General features: G+C 39.5%; 1 protein-coding gene across 1 annotated transcript; it reads right to left on the minus strand.

The window, feature by feature from the left end:
* Nucleotides 1-1,962: 1,962 nt before the first annotated feature.
* CISD2 (CDGSH iron sulfur domain 2) lies at nt 1,963-18,365 on the minus strand. The gene is made up of 3 exons (XM_008053499.2): nt 18,131-18,365; nt 5,330-5,544; nt 1,963-3,189 (listed from the first exon to the last, which is right to left on the minus strand). Exons 1-3 carry the CDS (start codon nt 18,231-18,233, stop codon nt 3,100-3,102), a joined length of 408 nt encoding a protein of 135 aa, XP_008051690.1. The 5' UTR covers nt 18,234-18,365; the 3' UTR covers nt 1,963-3,099.
* Nucleotides 18,366-18,767: the final 402 nt, after the last annotated feature.

Here is an 18,767-nt window from a genome sequence, read left to right on the forward strand (position 1 = left end):
TTTTTTTTTGAGTTAGAGTCTCACTCTTTTTGCCCAGGCTGGAGTGCGCTGGTACGCTCACGGCCACTGCTGCCTCGACCTGCTAGGCTTGGGCGATCCTTCCACCTCAGCCTTCTAAGTAGCTGGAACTACCAACGCATGCCACCACACCCGGCTAGTTTTTGTGATTTATTGTAGAAAGGAGGTCTCACCAAGTTGCCCAGGCTGGTCTCGAATCCCTGGGCTCAGGCAATCCTCTGCCTTGGCCTCCCAAAGTGCTGTGATTACAGGCTGAGCCACCGTACCCAACCTGATGTCTATGGATGTGATAAAATTCTGTGAATTTGCAAGAAGTAATGGTAACTGATAATAATGCTTATGTAAAGGAGTTATTAAAATAACATTTAACTACCAACCCAAGGTTTCTAAAAAATTTGCACAGGTGAGAATATGTGGGCATAACTCTTTAGCATATTTTAACAACTGAAAATGGAGGGGCTTTATTCTGAGAGTATAACCATCTTACCTTTTGGGTATTAACATTACCTTTTATGGGAGAATTTGTTTTCAATTTTTAAAATGTTCTTCATTTGACAAAATTAAAAGTTGATCATTTCATTTTAGTCTCCATATTTTTAGTAAATTTACCTCCTATGAAGTCTGAAAACCACTAAAATATGTATGAAAATATGTTGCTGTGACTTGCAGTGAATGATTTTACAAAAAGAAAAACATTTCATGATCATAGACCAGAATATCCAAACTTTCGGTAAGGAGGATTTTTCCCAAAGTCTTGCCATCAACTGTGAAAAAAAGAATTGACTAATCTGACAGTGAAGGCTCTTTCTGAAGGAAAGATCTCAGAAAGTCTGAAGGAAAGATCTCAGAAAAAATACCCAAAGAAGTAAGAGCAATGCTGTATTTGTCCCCCACTGACAGGTGAGGAAAGAGCAACAATTATAGACTTACACCCTGTACAACTTCACAAAAACCACAGTCTACATTTCTAACTCTAAAACTCATGCTGTCGGTCATGAGAAAGTTAAGATCATATAATAGAACCTATTGACATCACATGTAATAAAAAACCAAGTACCATACTTACTGAGTGTCTGGTACAAATAAGTGCTAAACAAGTATTATCTTTATTACTGGAAGGATTAAGTATGTCTACCTCTTGTATCTTCTTCATATAAAAAGAAATCATAGTGAGCCAAAATAATTGTATCTTTAATAGATAGTCTTGACCAGGCTCGGTGGTTCAGCCTGTAATCCTAGCACTTTAGGTGAGTGGACTGCTTGAGCCCACAGGTTCCAGACCAGCCCAAGCAGCTTGGCAAGACCTCGTCTCTACAATTAAAAAAAAAAGATAAAGACAGCATTTATTTACCTCTCTTCTCAACTAAGCTATTTTTACATAGTGCCTAGCAAAGTATCCGGTGGGCATTCAGTGAAGGAAATTAAATATCTTTTTCTTTTTTTTTTTTGAGTTGGAGTCTCACTCTGTCGCCCAGACTGGAGCGCAGTGGCTGCTCCCGGCCACCGCAGCCTCGACCTGCTGGACTCCGGTGATCCTTCCGCCTCAGCCTTCCAAGTAGCTGGAACTACAGGCGCATGCTACCACGCCCGGCTGATTTTTTTGATTTATTGTAGAGATTAGGTCTCGCCTGCCCAGGCGGGTCTCGAACCTGCGGGCTCAGGCAATCCACTCACTTCAGCCTCCCAAAGAAGCAGGATTACAGACTGAGCCACCGAGCCGTCTTAAATATCTTTTTAAGAAGGGATTTCCTACAGAGACCAGCAGACGCAGGGCACTGAGTTGCCCGGGCTCTCCTCAAACTCCGCACCAAGGATCCTCCTGCCTCAGTCTTCCCTGTAGTGGAGATCACATGAGTGTGCCATGGCACCTGGCTAAGAGCAGTTATTAACATGAGAATAGTAATATAAAACTAAAAAGACTCTTAGGCTAAAAAATTACAAATATTTTAAAGGTTCTCCAGTAAGTTTATTTTGCAAACATTTTTGTACAGTTGACCACTGAATAACACAGATTTGAATTGGGCAAGTATGCTGAAGCATGTAGATCAGTGTTCGTGGGATTTGATACCTGCGTACCTGCCTGGAGGGCCGACTCTTCTATAGATGGCCTCTGCAGGATCTACTGCGGGACCTGAGTATGGGCAGATTTTGGTATCCATGGGCAGCCCTGGAACCAATTCCCAGCATATAATGAGGGATGACTGCATATTAATGGTTTCTACTGTTAAAAAGAGAAAAATATTCATATACACACAATTGTGAACACTGAACTAACATCTTAATATGAATTCAGGTATACTTTATGTTTATTTCTAATTGACTTTCAAATTGCAGGAGCACAAGTTTAGCCCATGAGTTCCTGCCACTCCACTCCAGCTGTCTCTGAGTCAAATAGCTCAAGATATGCACAGAATAAACAGACACAAGTCTTTTGTAAGGTAAACAAATCCTTTATAATGTAAATAACTGTTCCTCAGTGGAAAACTTTATATCCAGTTTACTTCTTTTCTGAAGTTGGGATAGTCATATTAATTAGACAGCAATCTCTATAAAGCAAAAAGTTTATCTCTGTGAAAACTCATGAAAACACAAGTAATTCTTGATGATAATATTTTTCTTAATCTAAACACAATGAAGTGGAAGGCCAAAAGGAGAAAAAAAAAACACTTCAAATTATTAAGACAAAAGAGATATGAAAAATAATATACTTAACAGTACAGGGGAAAGCTTAAAATACAGATTCTGTTGAAAATATTATATTCCAAGAAGCAGCTTTGGATCCATTGCCACAATTTAGGTTTTTCTCAATTAAAATCAGAAGTGTTGTTTTATTGCTGGAAGATACATTAATTCTTTTAAGTCAGAATAAGAGGCATGACATTTTAATTTCTATAGAAGTGACTGTTTGAATATACAAAATAACAACTACAAGCAGTAATCTGGCAAGAACATAAATTGGCAGAAATAATTATTCAGCCAGTAGTAGTTAAGGTCACCATTTCAAAATTTTCTATACACAGAGAATGAGAAAATATTGTCATAAGATTTTACACAATTGAATTCAACTCTAATTCATTACTATTATACTTCTTTCTTCTTCAGTATTAGTGGACCCACGTTATCTCCTGTCAATTCATTGTGTTTATTATGTGAACCATCACAGGCAGGAAACTAAAAGGAAAAAAGAATTACAAGTGTTATTTTTAAACTATTATTAAGTAGAAGTATCTGTGAAATGCTCTTATAAAGAAACCAAATTATTTGCTAAAAAACCAAACTCATTAGATAGCTTTCCTGAATAATAGATATATTTTACATTTAACCTAGCCGTACCACAACAAATCTAACAGCTTAAATAGTTACTTCATGATTCCATATGAGTGACTAAACTATGTTCAAAAGGGAACCAAAATACGTTCTTGTCTTTTGTGGAGTTCTAAATTTGAGCTCATCTCCTAATTGTTTAAGTTTTAGGAGAATAGAATTTAAATTCAAAATAAATTATTCTGTTTTCCTACTACAAAATTTTTAGAAAAAATTAAAAACACATTTTTTATTTTTATTTTTTGAGTTGGAGTCTCACTCTGTAGCCCAGACTAGAGTGCAGTGACACGCTCCTGGCCACTGCAGCCTCGACCTGCTGGACTCCAGTCGGAATTACAGGCACTGGCTAATTTTTTTTGATTTATTGTAGAGACAAGGTCTCACCAAGTTGCCCGGGTGGGTCTTGAACCCGTGGGCTCAGGCAATCCACTCATCTCGGCTTCCCAAAGTGCTGGAATTATAGGCTGAGCCACAGAGCCCGGCCAAAAATACATTTTTTAAAAATTCACTTATAATCCATCCAGATAGGTAACAATAATTAACATTTGGGTACATTTTCTTTCTCTGCATTTACTGTGTATATTCATTTTTTAAAAATTGAAACCCTACTATAATATGCTTTTCTTACTTGTAGTACACCAGGATCTTATCATTACATATTCTTTAAAAAACATGACTCATCATGGCTCCTACTATCTCTTCATTTGTATTATACTCCAATTGTTCCCCTATTCTGAGATACTTAGTTTCTAAAATTTTGCTATTACAAAGGATACTGCGATGAACAATATTGTACTTTAAAGCCTCCAGTACAAAGCAGTACAAGAAAACAGATTTCATCAACTACTTACAGTATTCATCACTCGAAACTACTCCTTTCCACATTAAAAATCATCTCTACTTACAGCTACCATTTACCGCCTTATATACTATTAAGGAGTCATACACATATACTACTCAAAAATATGTGATATTGATAACAGATTTTTTTTTTTTTTGAGTGGGAGTCTCACTCTGTTGCCTAGACTGGAGTGCAGTGGCAAGCTCACAGCAACCACAGCCTCAACCTGCTGGGCTCAAGTGATGCTTCCACCTCAGCCTTTCAAGTAGCTGGAACCACAGGTATGCACCACCAGGCTAATTTTTACTTTTTTTATTGTAGAGATGAAGTATTGCCAAGTTGCTCAGGCTGGTCTCAAACCCCTGAGCTCAGGCAGTCTTCTCATCCTCACCTCACAAAGTGCTGGGTGATACCAGATTTTAAAAAACAAACAATAAAGAGCAAACATCAAAAAGTTAGTAATTTGTGGCCATGCACAGTGGCTTATGCCTGTGCTCACAAAGTGCTGTGGCTCAGGACTCTGGGAGGCTGAGGCAGGCGGCTTAAGCCCAGGAATTCGAGACCAGCCTAGGCAACATAGCAAAACCTTGTCTCTATAAAAAACTAAAAAATTAGCTGGGCATGGTGGCGTGTGCCTGTAGTCCCAGCAATTCGGGATGCTGAGGTGGAAGGATCATCTGAGCCCAGGAGGTCAAAGCAATGGTGAGCCATGATCGTGCCACTGCACTCCAGAAGAGACAACAGAATGTGACTCTGACACACACACACACACACACACACACACACACACACACACACACACACACACACATTGTCCAACCAAAGTCACACTGTAAGTGATAGTTATCGGATTTGAGCATTATTTATTCTAGCTCCTTATGTCCTCTCTCAAAAAACAGGTATATTTAAAATGTTACTCTAGACAAATGCTGAGCTCTGTAAAAGCTTGAGACTTCCATCCTCCCTTGCTGCTCTTTTCTCACACAGGTAGTATCAATCATGAAATGCAAACTTTAATTTAGGAATATGGACTCCGAATACTGAATACTATTTAAAAAGCACTCATCTCACAGAACTTCCAAACTAGGAACTTAAAACAATTCTAACACCACAAAATGTTAGTGTACATGTAAACATATATCTTACCGTCTTAGAACGCCAACACCTACAATAAGCTGCTTTAGTAAGACACAAATCTTCAATGTTTATTTCATTCACCACTTTTGGATTTTCCTTTTGTATTTTAAGATTAATCAAGCTATCCTTCTGTTGTTTTTTCTTCGGGAGGAATGGACGAACTGTAAGGTAGCCAAGTAGTGCAAGTACCCCAAGGAAAGGTAATAACCGAAGCCATTCTGCAACTAAACATGCACAGATTGGTCAGAATCTGCAGAGCCCTTGTAAAAGAACTTAAAATCATGTCTAGCTTCATCCTTCAGTCTATTTTTTATCTGTTACTTCACACATTAATTTCTTTTTAACATATTTGTAAAACTGTGACTGAATAGCACAACCAAGCCAACTCTACCTAGGACCACCTTATTTTATTTTATTTTATTTGTTTTTTTGAGTTGGAGTCTCACTCTGTCACCCAGACTGTAGTGCAGTGGCACGCTCCTGGCCACTGCAGCCTCGACCTGCTGGGCTCAGGCCATCTTCCCACCTCAGCCTTCCAAGTAGCCGGAACTACATGCACCCACTACCACACCCGGTTAATTTTTTTTTTTTATTGTAGAGACAAGGTCTCGCCAAGTTGCCTGGGCGGGTCTCAAACCCACGGGCTCAGGCAATCCACTCACCTCGGCCTCCCAAAGTGCTGAGATTACAGGCGGAGCCACCAAGCCTTGCCCGCCTTATTTTATTTATGGGCTAATTTGAGATCATGAAACTAGAAACCTAAATTTTCAGCAATAGGTCCCATTTCAAATAACCTCTCTTATTGTTCACATCAAGTCTATTTGTGTTCATCTACTTTTATTTCAGTAATTATGATCTCTATAAATTATAAACAAAATTCAATGTGTAATATATTGTAAAGGTTTAGAAAACATTTTCAGTCTTTTCTCATTAATATCATGTCTAAAATCAAATAACAGATATCTGTAAAATTTTTGCCACTGATTCATAATTTCAGACAGAACATGTCTTTGATGCTTTAGTTTACAGTTTTGGGTAACTGTTCCTAAAGAACACTGTTAGATAAAAGCTTCTATTTTAAAGAAAAAATTGAAACTTTCATATATTGAATGTTCTCATTTTAAGATACATCTCATTTCATAAGGTTCATTAAAAGTCTTTTGGAGTACCTAGTCTATCTTAAGAGGACAGAGAATAGAAATAATAGAAATAAAATGGTTTTTATGACTGTGAAGACAAACATACCAAGGAACCAGATAAACATTTCAACACACATTTATCAGATATCTGTTAGTGCCCTACCTTTGCTGGGCTCTATAGAGAATCTTTTCTGTTCTTCAAGAGTTAACGTTTAACTTCCTTCACTAAGTGCCTATCTGATACCTTGCTAGGCACTATATAGAAATAGTTTAGCTGAGAAAAGAGAAAACCAGGAGATAATGTGCCATGCTAATAAATATTAAACATAAATGAATAGTCTATGCTAAGAGTACACTTGTACTATCTCATTTAACATTGTGCTAGATTTAACAACTGTATTTGGTAGGAATCATTATTATCCCCATTTTACATGTGGGTAAACTGTTGCTTAAGCTGGTTTAATCCACAATGGTCTAAATCCAAAGCCTGTTGTCAATCATCATGAATCAAACCCAACAGACCTATAATTAAATCTGTTCCTCTCTTCGTAAAACTACTCTCAAAAGATACTTGCTCTTACTGTTTAACTATTGAAAGCCTTAATATCAACTCTTCCAAAATGAAATTAATTTTTATACAACATCATGTCAAAGAGATCCATATGAAACCTATTTATATAACAAATGTATAGCACTTCTAAGAGTGGCTAACACAGAGAAGATACACCATAAATGGTAGCCTTTATTAAGAGATTATGGAGATTGGTGAGGATGTAGTAGCAACTTTTTTGTAAATAATATCTTGCCAAATCAACTTGACAATGGTACATGGTAGAAATCCCTGGGGATGTAATTTAGTCTCCAGAATGAAACTCTGTAAGGATAAGGACCCGCCCGTCATGCTGGTTGTTACATTCTCATAACCCAGATGGTGACATTCCATATCAATTCTTCGAATGAATTAAAGTTCTAGAGATGACACAGAACTGTTTCTTGAGAGAGAATGATCTGTGAGTATCTGTGCTACTCAGTATGGAAATAGCTAGTCAATGTGCTAGTCAATATTCAAAATAGTTTAGGATTGGCTAGCTTGCATAATTTCAGTGAGCTCTGGGTTAATGGGGTGGCCCCTCATTGCCTGATGCCTGCACCTGGGTGACTTAGGGCTGGGGAAATATTGGCTTGATGTCTAAGAAAGGAGGTGGCTGAGAGTTTGGGCTTTGGATTGGTTGGTTTGCATTATGAAAGGCATGCTTACAGGCATTATGAAAGGCATGCTCCAGGAATTAAATTATCTAGTCCTGGGTGGGGCAGTCTCTTCACAGCCAGCAAGGCCTCCAAGATATCAAACATCATAAAATTAAAAACATGATTAATAAACAAATGTGACTACTTGTAAATAAAGTAATATGAAAAATTTCATTTCTATGGTCACCTTTCAGAAGCTCAATAGCCACATCTAGCTAGTGACTACCATATTTGACAGTACAGCAAATGTTTCCATTACCAAAGTTCTTTGGACAGTGCTGCTATAGATCACCGGCTCTACAAAGTGCCGTCTCCATAGCATGGCAAGGCCACCTTTCCAGCTTCAGTTTTCACAAACATGCCTTCTTCACACACCTAAAGCCAGCCAAAGCTACTGCTTAGTAATAGCCTTCCTGCATTCTGCGCATATGGAGTTCCTTCTATCTGCAATGCTTTTCTGCCTCTGGTTTACCTAATTTATATGGACTCTTCAGGACTAGGGCCAAATATCACTTCTCCTGAAGTCTTCCTCAACGTTACAAGGTAGAATCAACTATTTCCTTTTGTGTTTTTAAGCCCCCTTCCTCATGCTTCTGCTATCACAATACCGTAATTATTTGTTTCTAAAGTTGTCTCTTCCATAGCCTGCGAGGAAAGAAGCTGTGTTCTACCCTTCCTGGCACAAAGCAGATGCTGCATAAATGTTTAATGAGTGACTTAGTGCATGAATAGATGAATGAGCACAAATGCCAGTCCCCTTCTCACTCACTACATTGTTCTCTAATTTTCATCTACATTCACCACATCAGGTAATGAATGTCTTAGCTTGCAACTGGCCCTTAGCATCTAATATGGAACTCGAAATAGCATAAATGCATAGGCACATAAGTATCTGTTCAGTATGGATCAATATTAAGTATTATCCTATATATTATAATGTAGTGATAAAAAGTCACAGAAGGCTAAATGACTAAAAAGCAAATGAATGGGAATGTAAACATGAAAGCCATAACTTTACACTCTTAAATCCAGCATTTCCTATCTTAACCCACAAATCTCAAGGGGCAAATGGTATCAGTACTATTTTAAAATCCACTTCAGAAAATGTTCCTTTGAACACTTAGTTCCTTGGTGAAACACTACTCTAAAAACTACAATAGGCTGGTGCAGTGGCTCACACCTGTAATACCAGCACTTTGGGAGTCTGAGGCAGGACTGCTTGAGCCCAGGAGTTTGAGACAAGCCTGGGAAACATAGTGAGAACTCATCTCTACAAAAAAAAATTTTTAATCAGCTATGTATGATAGCGTGTGCCTATAGTCCCAGCTCCTCGGAAGGCAGAAAGATGACTGAACCCAGGAGGTCGAGGCTTCGGTTAGCTGTGATAGTGCCACTGCACTCCAGCCTGGGTGACAGAGTGAGACTCCAACTCAATAAAACAAACAAAAAACAATAATGAGAGGTACTATTACCTCCTACAACAAAGTAATAACTTACAAAAGTGTTTAGCACAAGCTACTTTTTAAAGATTATCAGATACAATTTTACTGAGAAGCTATATAAATAAAAGCAATACATTGTTTGAAGCTCAATTCAGGCCAGGCTTGGTGGCTCAGCCTGTAATCCCAGCACTTTAGGAGGCCCAGGCGAGTGGATTGCCTGAGCCCATGGGTTTGAGACCCACCCGGGGAACTTGGCGAGACCTCATCTCTACAATAAATCAAAAACTAGCTGGGCGTAGCAGTGCTACTTGGAAGGTTGAGACAGAAGGATTGCCAGAGCCCAGCAGATGGAGGCTGCGGTGGCCGGGAGTGTGCCACTGCACTCCAGCCTGGGTGGCAGACTCCAACTCAAAAAAATTAAATAAATAAATAAAGCTCAATTCAAATCATTTTAAATTTATTAAGGTTGGTTATTTATTGATACATAATCACTGCACATATTTATGGGATACAAGTGAGATTTTGATACATGCATACAATGTGTAGTAATAATCAAATGAGGGTAACTGGGATATTAATCACCTCATTTATCACTTCTTTATGCCGAACATTCCAAATCTTCTATTTTGAAATATATAATAAGTTACTGATAATTACTGTCACCCTATTATGCTATCGAACACTAGAACTTATTCATTCTATCTAACTGTATTTCTGCACCCAATTGCCAACCTCTCTCTTCATTCTCCCCTCCTCACTACCCTTCCTAGTCTCTGGTAACTAGTTACTTACTATTCTATTCTTTGCCTTATGAGATAAACTTTATTAGCTCCCAACTGAGTGAATCAATACTGATTTTTAGTGAAAAAATACAAAATACTGAAGAAACAAACAAAACATTTTTTTATAAACTTTAAAGGCAGGCTATTTCCTATTAACCTGTTTGATATATGTTCAGTACTACAGATATTTTCGACACTTTGGCAGGAAAAATAGTGCCTATTAACTGTACGTAAATAATGTATAAAATAATTTTAAACAATGTATTTCATACAACATATACTTACTTGTGTTATTTCAGAATTGTAAAAACTAATATTTATGTATTTATCACACACATATATTCCTTGTATTTCTGGGGTGTGTAAATATATATGTTATAAATGCTTTACAAAAACCATGTTGTATATATAGTCTACAACCTACTTTTTCACTTACAGTATACCAGATTATTGTATCATTTTCCCAATTCCTTAATATCATTTAGAAACATAAAGGTTAATGACTACATCCACCTATCATGTCCCTCAATCACAATATAAGATAAACAAGGACAGGGACCTTGCTTGTCTGGATTACCACTGTGTCCCCAGTGCCTAAATAATGCCTGGCTCAATTTATTAAATCTACCTTTTATTGAGGCATAATTTATAGTTCAGCTTATTAAGCTCTGTGTTAAGCGTTCAAATTGACAAGTTTTGAAACTATATGGACCTGTAAACACCACCTAAAAGAAAATGTAAATTATTTCCATCTCCCAGAAAGTTTGCTTTTATATCTTTCCACTCAATACTCCCTTTCTGATTTTTATCAAGTTTTATTGAATATTTTCTAAAAGAAATCTGATCAATATCCTATTGCTAAACTGTTTTCAACTTTCTACTATATTATTATAAAAATAATTTTTTTACTAAATAATTGAGTACCTACTATGTGGAGATACAGTGCTAAATGCAAGTACTGCAGCTGTCTTGTGTACCTCTATGTACCCAGTGCTTAGTAGAGTGCCTTGCACAGAGCAGGACTTCTGTAAATAACCAATTAATAGTTTATCTGTGGTATAAATCCGATTTCCATATACCTGGCTGGAGTTAGGTTCATTTTGTCCATAAAACAGTAGTAACAATCATTCGTGAATTTGCTCATTAAATTGCTTACTGATAAGTAATTCCAGATATTGCACATTCCAGATATTGCACTAGATGGGGATATAAACTGAAAGATAAGGTGTCTGTAGGGTATACATTTCAGAAGAGATGAACAATAAGCAAGTGAACACAAGATAATCACAGACTGCAGTAAGAGCTACAAAGGAAATAAACAGGATGATATAAGAGAAAAAAAGACTAAACTAGGGACAAAAGAGTAGGTCGGCTGCAACTTCAGTAAGAGGTCAAAGAAAGTTTCTGAAAAAAGGACCTTTAAGCAGAGACCTAAAGAATGAGAAGCTAGGCCGGGCTCAGTGGCTCAGCCTGTAATCCCACGCCTTTGGGAGGCTGAGGTGAGTGGATTGCCTGAGCCCGCGGGTTCGAGACCCGCCTGGGCAGCGAGACCTCATCTCTACAATAAATAAAAAATCAGCCGGGTGCGGTAGCGCATGCCTGTAATTCCGGCTACTCGGAAGGCTCAGGCGGAAGGATCGCCGGAGCCTAGCAAGTCGAGGCTGCGGTGGCTGGGAGCGGCCACTGCACTCCAGTCTGACGACAGTGAGACTCCAACTCAAAAAAAAAAAAAAAAAGAGAGAAGCTAGAACTCAAAGACTTGAGAGTAGAACTTTCAAGGCACAGTGGAAGAGTACCTGCAAAGAATTTTCCAACTTCATAGGACTATCAGGAGAAACAAAAGAAGTAGGAATTCACTCAGTCAAAACTACAGAACAAAATTCAAAAGAAAACTATTAATGCATTCTGTCTTGAAGTTAGTTAAGTATCTGTCTCCTACCCAATAAACAAAAAGATCCCCAACTCCCTGCCCTTTAATAGAGACTTACATAAACCATGATTTCAATAAATTTTATCTCAATTGAGTATATACTCCACTAAACTGGCATTTCAGGTGACTCCTATAAGGTCTGGATGTCCTTGCCTTTGATCATGGCTTATGAAGTATAAGTTAAAATACAGGAAGATTGTTTAAAATATTTAAGAAAAAGACTTCCAGCATCCTCAAAAACTCATTGACACATGGCAGGCAATGGGACTAGTATCGAAAATACAAAAATTATAAGACATGGTCTCTACTACAAAGTTTTCCATCTAGTATGGAATATAGACCTATAAAAAAGGATTACAAGCCGGACTCAGTGGCTCAGCCTGTAATTCCACGCCTTTGGGAGGCTGAGGTGAGTGGATTGCCTGAGCCCGCGGGTTCAAGACCTGCCTGGGCAGCGAGACCTCATCTCTACAATAAATCAAAAAATCAGCTGGGCATGGTAGCGCATGCCTGTAATTCTGGCTACTTGGAAGGCTGAGGCGGAAGGATCGCCGGAGCCCAGCAGGTCGAGGCTGCGGTGGCCGGGAGCGGCCACTGCACTCCAGTCTGGGAGACAGAGTGAGACTCCAACTCAAAAAAAAAAAAAAAAAAAGGATTACAGTACTGTGTAGTATAAGCTATAGAAGCAATACAGAGGTAGAAGTGATTAACTCTTTGTTGGGATGAGCAGGAAATTTACAGGTTTTGATACCTAAACAGGTTTCTGAAAGATGAATGAGTGAACTTCTGGTTCACAAGCAGATGGGAGGAGAAGCTGCATTCCATGCAGAGGAAACAGCACAGGCAAAGGCTAAGAGATACCACACACATGAAAGGTTTGGGACACTGCTGGAATATAATGAAAGCTGAGAGGGGACTGTAGAGGTGAGCAGGACATGCAACAGGTAGGTAGGAATCTACTATGTGCCTGATAGGAAGCCATTGGAATACTTGAATATTAATGTCACTGGAAAATTGTTCAATTATGGAATCACTCTGGTATCAGATGGAAGATGAATGAGAGGAGAGTCATAAGGAAGAGCAGAGATGGTTGGTGGTAGAACAAAAGGCAAAACAACTCGTTGGAAATCCACGGAAATAATCCAGAAGAAAATAATTCAAGTTTAAACCAAGACAGTGGCCATTAAAGCAGAAAAGAGAGGACAAATGTGAGAAACACTCTATTGAGATTCCTTAAAACTGCCTAGAACAATGTGTGTGTGCTTGCATTTTCTGAGGAAATAGAGTTGTTTTAGGTGGTGTTTCCAGCTTCATATAGTTTCAAAACTTATCAAACTGAACTTTTAACACAAAGCGTAACAAACTGAACTGTAAATTACATCTCAATAAAAAATAGAGTAGACCGGGCTTGGTGGCTCAATCTGTAATCCCAGCACTTTGGGAGGCCAAGGCGAGTAGATTGCCTGAGCCCACGGGTTCAAGACCTGCCTGGGCAACTTGGCAAGACCTCGTCTCTACAATAAATAAAAAAAATTAGCTGGGCATGGTAGCGCACTCATGTAGTTCCAGCTACTTGGAAGGCTGAGGAGGAAGGATCGCCGGAGCCCAGCAGGTCGAGGTTGCGGGGGCTGGGAACGTGCCACTGCCCTCCAGTCTGGGTGGCAGAGTCAGACTCCAACTCAAAAAAAAAAAAGAGTAAATCGAGCCAGTCACTATTTAGGTACTGGGGACACAGTGGTGATCCAGACAAATAAGAAATAAAGTCTCTGCCTGTGTGTGTGTTTTAGATTAGAAAATATAGTTTAATTAAAAGGTAAATTAAAGCGAGACAGAAAGAAAGAGGAGACTCACCTCCCAAGGCAGGGAAGGGGGCCAAAGCCAGGAAGCATGGTGACAGCCATAGCTCAAAGAGTACATTGTCACACCAGAGTCTAGTAAGGCTATGGCCTCTTGTATATCTTATATTGTGATTGAGGGACATGAGGTGGATAAAGTCACTAAAATACATGTTTCCAAATGATATGAAGGAATTGGGAATATGATATAATAATTTGACATACTGTATGTGAAAAAGTGCATCACCATGCCCAACTAATTTTTTGTAGAGACAAGGTCTTGCTGTGTTGCCCAGGCTGGTCTCAAACTCTTGGGCTCAGGCAATCCTCTCCCCTCTGCCTCCCAAAGTTTTCAAGATGTATCTGGTGGTCCAGTTATTCATTCCTTTTTGTTGTTGACCAGTATTCCAGTCTATGAATATGCCAACATTTGTTTATAAATTCTTCTGTGGGTAGATACTTAGGTTGCTTCCAGTTTGGGGCTATTACAAATAAGGCTGCTGTGAACATGCTTATACAGGTCTTTTTGTGTGTATATGTTTTCACTCTGTTCCACTTTCAAATTTTCATTTCAAAATGGACCCCTTCTAGATAAATAAAGCTAATGCCCTTACAGCTGCCAGTTCTGGCATGTTTGTGTTATTCTGGGAAATATACCATTGAAGTCTCAGTCACTGCTTTGTCTTTACGTTTCAAAGAAGCAAACTAGTTCAAGTGGGCAAAAAATCATAGCTAGTTTGTATATGTGGAAATAAGCTCTTTTCTGACTTTTGAATGGGAAGATTTATGTTGTTCTAAATGTAAATGCTATGTAAGCAGCTGTTAAACTTTATTGTTTTAGGGAATAATGACAAGAAATGTGTCCATGTTCAATACAGCTAAAATCATAAGCCTAACTACATTTTTTTAAATTTATGGTTAGTTGAATCCACAGATACAGGGGGCAGACTGTACTTAGAAAAGGCTGACACATAATTTGTCTTAAAAGCCTTACTCTTGAAAATGTGACATACTAACCCTTAACTGTACCCCACAAAACCATAATAAAAAATACTGATTAATGAAAAAAAAAAAAAAAAAAAAGAAAATGTGACATAAACAAAGACAGGTTGTTTCTAATAGATAAGAACAGTCTATAGTTAACTAGTAGTATCAGGTAGTTAAGAAGCGTATGTGTTTTCTAAGAACACACGTCATCATGAGAGTTAATTGCTTAAAAAAACAGCTAGCTCTAAATAGGGAAGGAAATATAGGCAACAATCAAGTAAACTATACAGTTTTTGGTTCTAATTTTTACAGAAGAAAATGGAAATGTTTTTGGTCTCCTGGACATTTTAAACAATTACTTGCTGGAAAGTTGTTTTTCAGGTTTTTATTTCAACAAAAGCTTACACTATGGATTCTACAAGTAGCTCATTCAAGAAAGCTAAATGTCATTAACTATTACAATCTATTCTGAATGGGAAACTGAGAAAGGAAAACATTCACTGAAGTTTTTCCTCAGTAGTTCCCCAAAACAGACCCTGCAACTGTTTTGTCCTTTTCAAAACAGACTCTCATTTATTTTTTTTTAAAAAGCAGTTATTATAAGTATGCTCATGTTTCCTGAATAAGCAGTGCTATAAGAACTAAATTGTAGTCATACTGCAATGAAACTTAAGTTAAATATGTGTTATTAACTCATTCATGATCATTGACACAAATTTACATCATTCCAAATTCTGTGGGTTACCACTGACATGAATTTACATCTTTGCAAATTCTTTTTCTGAACAATATATACTCAGTTTAAAATCCAAATAAAAATACAAAGTACGGAATGTTAGTCAGAGAGGTGTCTGAGGCAAATAGTGGATATGTCTGCAACTTTCAACGTTACTGTGAAAAAGATGACAATTTAGAAAAGACCACTCCACTTGTGCTTAACGATAGAAGTTGTGGCAACTGGCTTCAGATCATTTTAACTTCACCTGCAATCAGTATTAGGAAAGTGAAAACTTTATCGATTGTGAATGTTATGATACCAGAGTTGTCATTATTTCTGAGAATTAGTCCTCACTATTTATGTATCACTGATTTAAAAGGCAAAAGGTTTGGCTGAGCTTCCTTAATGCCTTTAATAGAAATTAAATATTTATTGACAGTAGGGATCTTCAAGAAAACATTTCTAAAATCTTCTAGCCACTAAATCCAGTTTAGTAGTTAAAAACTGAAACCATTATAAATGCATCCACCATCAGAATCAACAGATGTAAATCATTGGGATGAGGGTAAATTTCCTTTTCTGACTATTAAAAACACAGAAGTTAACTTATGCAAATTACTAAGGTAAATTGGCAAAAGGGAACAAATGTCACAAAATAATCATTATCTTTTGAACATTTTAGTGACTACATTCAAGAGTATAATTCAAGGGGGAGGGGGAGTGACAAATGCTATATGGCTACTTACCAGTGAACTATAACATTATGACTAAAAAAATGGAAACATTCCAAATTTTCAGCTGCAGGGGAATGGCCAGACCCACTGTGATGTTAAAACTAAATTAAGATTATATAGTTGTTAGAACAAAATGAGGATTACACTAAAATATGTAAAGTACTTAAGTAAAATAAACGATAAATGGGGGGAAAGTAAAATTTTACACAATTGCTGCAATTCTATCAGAAAAACTACTGGGATCAAAAGATTCTGATATGTACAACCACTTGGTGATTTGAAATAGTTTTCTCATTTTATTTTTATTTGTATGTTACTTCTGATACTTAGATGTTTCTTTATAATGTTTACTATTGTTACCATCATTTCCACTCAATTGCATGTTTTCTACTAAAACTCTTAACATCTAAAAATGTTAAAATCTCAGCCGGGCTCGGTGGCTCAGCCTTTGGGAGGCTGAGGTGAGTGGATTGCCTGAGCCCGCGGGTTCGAGACCCGCCTGGGCAACTTAGCAAGACCTCATCTCTACAATAAATCAAAATTTAGCTGGGCGTGCGCACGCCTGTAGTTCCAGTTACTTGGAAGGCTGAGGCAGAAGGATCGCCGGAGCCCAGCAGGTCGAGGCTGCGGTGGCCGGGAGCGGCCACTGCACTCCAGTCTGGGCAACAGAGTAAGACTCCAACTCAAAAAAAAAAAAAAGTTAAAATCTCACAATTCATTTGTTAACAGAGCAGTTGTCTCTAACAGTAATTCAACAAATCACTAGATGTGGAAGAGAATTTAAGTGTCACCTAGTTTACTCCCATCTAAATCTATCCACCAGCAGAGCCTGTTTGTGGTTGTTTCTTTAATCTGAGAGGGGCTATCACCCAAAGCACCACATTTTTTAATTTTAAAAAAATCTTCCTTGGAGTGGAGTGGAAATTTACCTCCAAATAACCTTCACTAATTTGGTACCAGTACTGTCTTTTGGACTACACAAAATAAATCTTGCTTCTCATCTACCAGACAGCATTTTAGGTCTGCTGCTGTAGATCTTGAGAATGTTCCACACTAAGCAACCCTGTTTACCTCAGTCTTAACTCATATCTGCATTTCCTGGTATCTAGGACATAGGAACTCAGTACTTGCTAATTTCCTCACCATCCTACTCAGTCTGAGTCGGTTTTACAAATAATCCCCTTACAATGAAACGCTCAGAACTCAACAAAATCTTGCAAGTGTGGACTGCATTCTGGACATTTTCATCCTCTAGATGTGAAACCCTGCGTTGTGAATTCTTTTCCGTAAAGGAGGGACCTTAAGTATATAACGTTACACATATTCATTAAATGTCATTGTCTAATGACCCGTAATATTAGCCTTCAACACTGCGTAAGGAATCCTTCCTCAACTGAAGTCACCTCAACAGCCCCTGGGTTCGCAGTTACTAGGTGACCTCAAGTACCCCCGTGAAAGATCAACTCTTCCCTACAGAAATGGAGATTTCCTAATTTCGTTCCTAAGACAGCCACATACATACAGACACGCGTATGTCTGTATTTCTCTCCCACACACGTACTCCCACGCACACGCCGAGGGTGAAACCCAGTCGAGAGCCGGGACACCTGTCACACAGCGCCTTAGATAACGATAACTTGCCCTGTTTCAAGATAAACAAGCGCTGCGAGGAGCGATACCTGGGACAGCAGACAAAAGAGACTGGTCTACTCCCTACGCAGCACCTTCACTGCAAAAGCCGGTCTCTCGCCACGCCACGGAAGGACATCGGACAACCACAAGGAGAAGGACCCTGGGGCACCACGCGCCGACTCGGTTTCCCAGGCGACCCAGAGGCGGCTGCGCCTGCGCGCGCCCGCCGCCTTCTGCGCCGGGTCACAGGGTCACGTGCCGGTAGCCCCGCTGCGCCCCGCCCCTTGGCCCAAGGATTTCCACATCTCCTTCCCCTACTTGCGGAGCATGCGAGGATGGGGACTGGCTGGGCGAGAGGATTACCTGTGAGCCTGGCGAACCCGGTAATGCTCTCGGGGACTGGCAACCGCTTGAGATAGGCGGGGAGCTGGACCTTCACGATGCGGGCCACGCTCTCCAGCACCATCCTGGCCGCGGCACCCGCTCCGCTCCTCGCCCGAATCCCCTCCGCGCTCCGGCCCCGCCGCTGCGCCTGCGCCCAGAACGTAAGCGGCCGGCGGACACTCGCGGCCTGAGTCCAGGCGACGGGCGGGGCTGCGGGCCCTGGGAGGAGAGGTGACTTGCCGGGCGCCGATTGGCGGCGGGCGAGTGACGTGCACTCCCGGCTGGCTGCAGAGCTGCGGGTCCAGGAGGGGAGCGAGGCCCTCCTTGGAGTCTCTTTTTTGGAGACGTCCTTCACGTCGGGTCTCGGACGTATATAACGGAAAGGATGCTGAGTGTGATGAGAGAGTTTTGAGAGTGCTATTTAACCGGAAAGTGCCCCCAGGTTGCTCCCACCATCTCTCTCCGGCCCCTCGTCTCCCGCGACCGACTGGGTGCCTGAGCTCATGGGTTCAAGACCAGCCTGGGCAACTTGGTGAGACCGCGTCTCTACAACAAATCCAAAAAAAAAAAAAAAATTAGCCGGGCATGGTGGTGCACACCTGTAGTTCCAGCTACT

This window comes from Carlito syrichta, unplaced genomic scaffold (genome assembly GCF_000164805.1).
Source record: "Carlito syrichta isolate Samal-C Ts95f unplaced genomic scaffold, Tarsius_syrichta-2.0.1 Scaffold288211, whole genome shotgun sequence".
Lineage (NCBI taxonomy): Eukaryota > Metazoa > Chordata > Mammalia > Primates > Tarsiidae > Carlito > Carlito syrichta.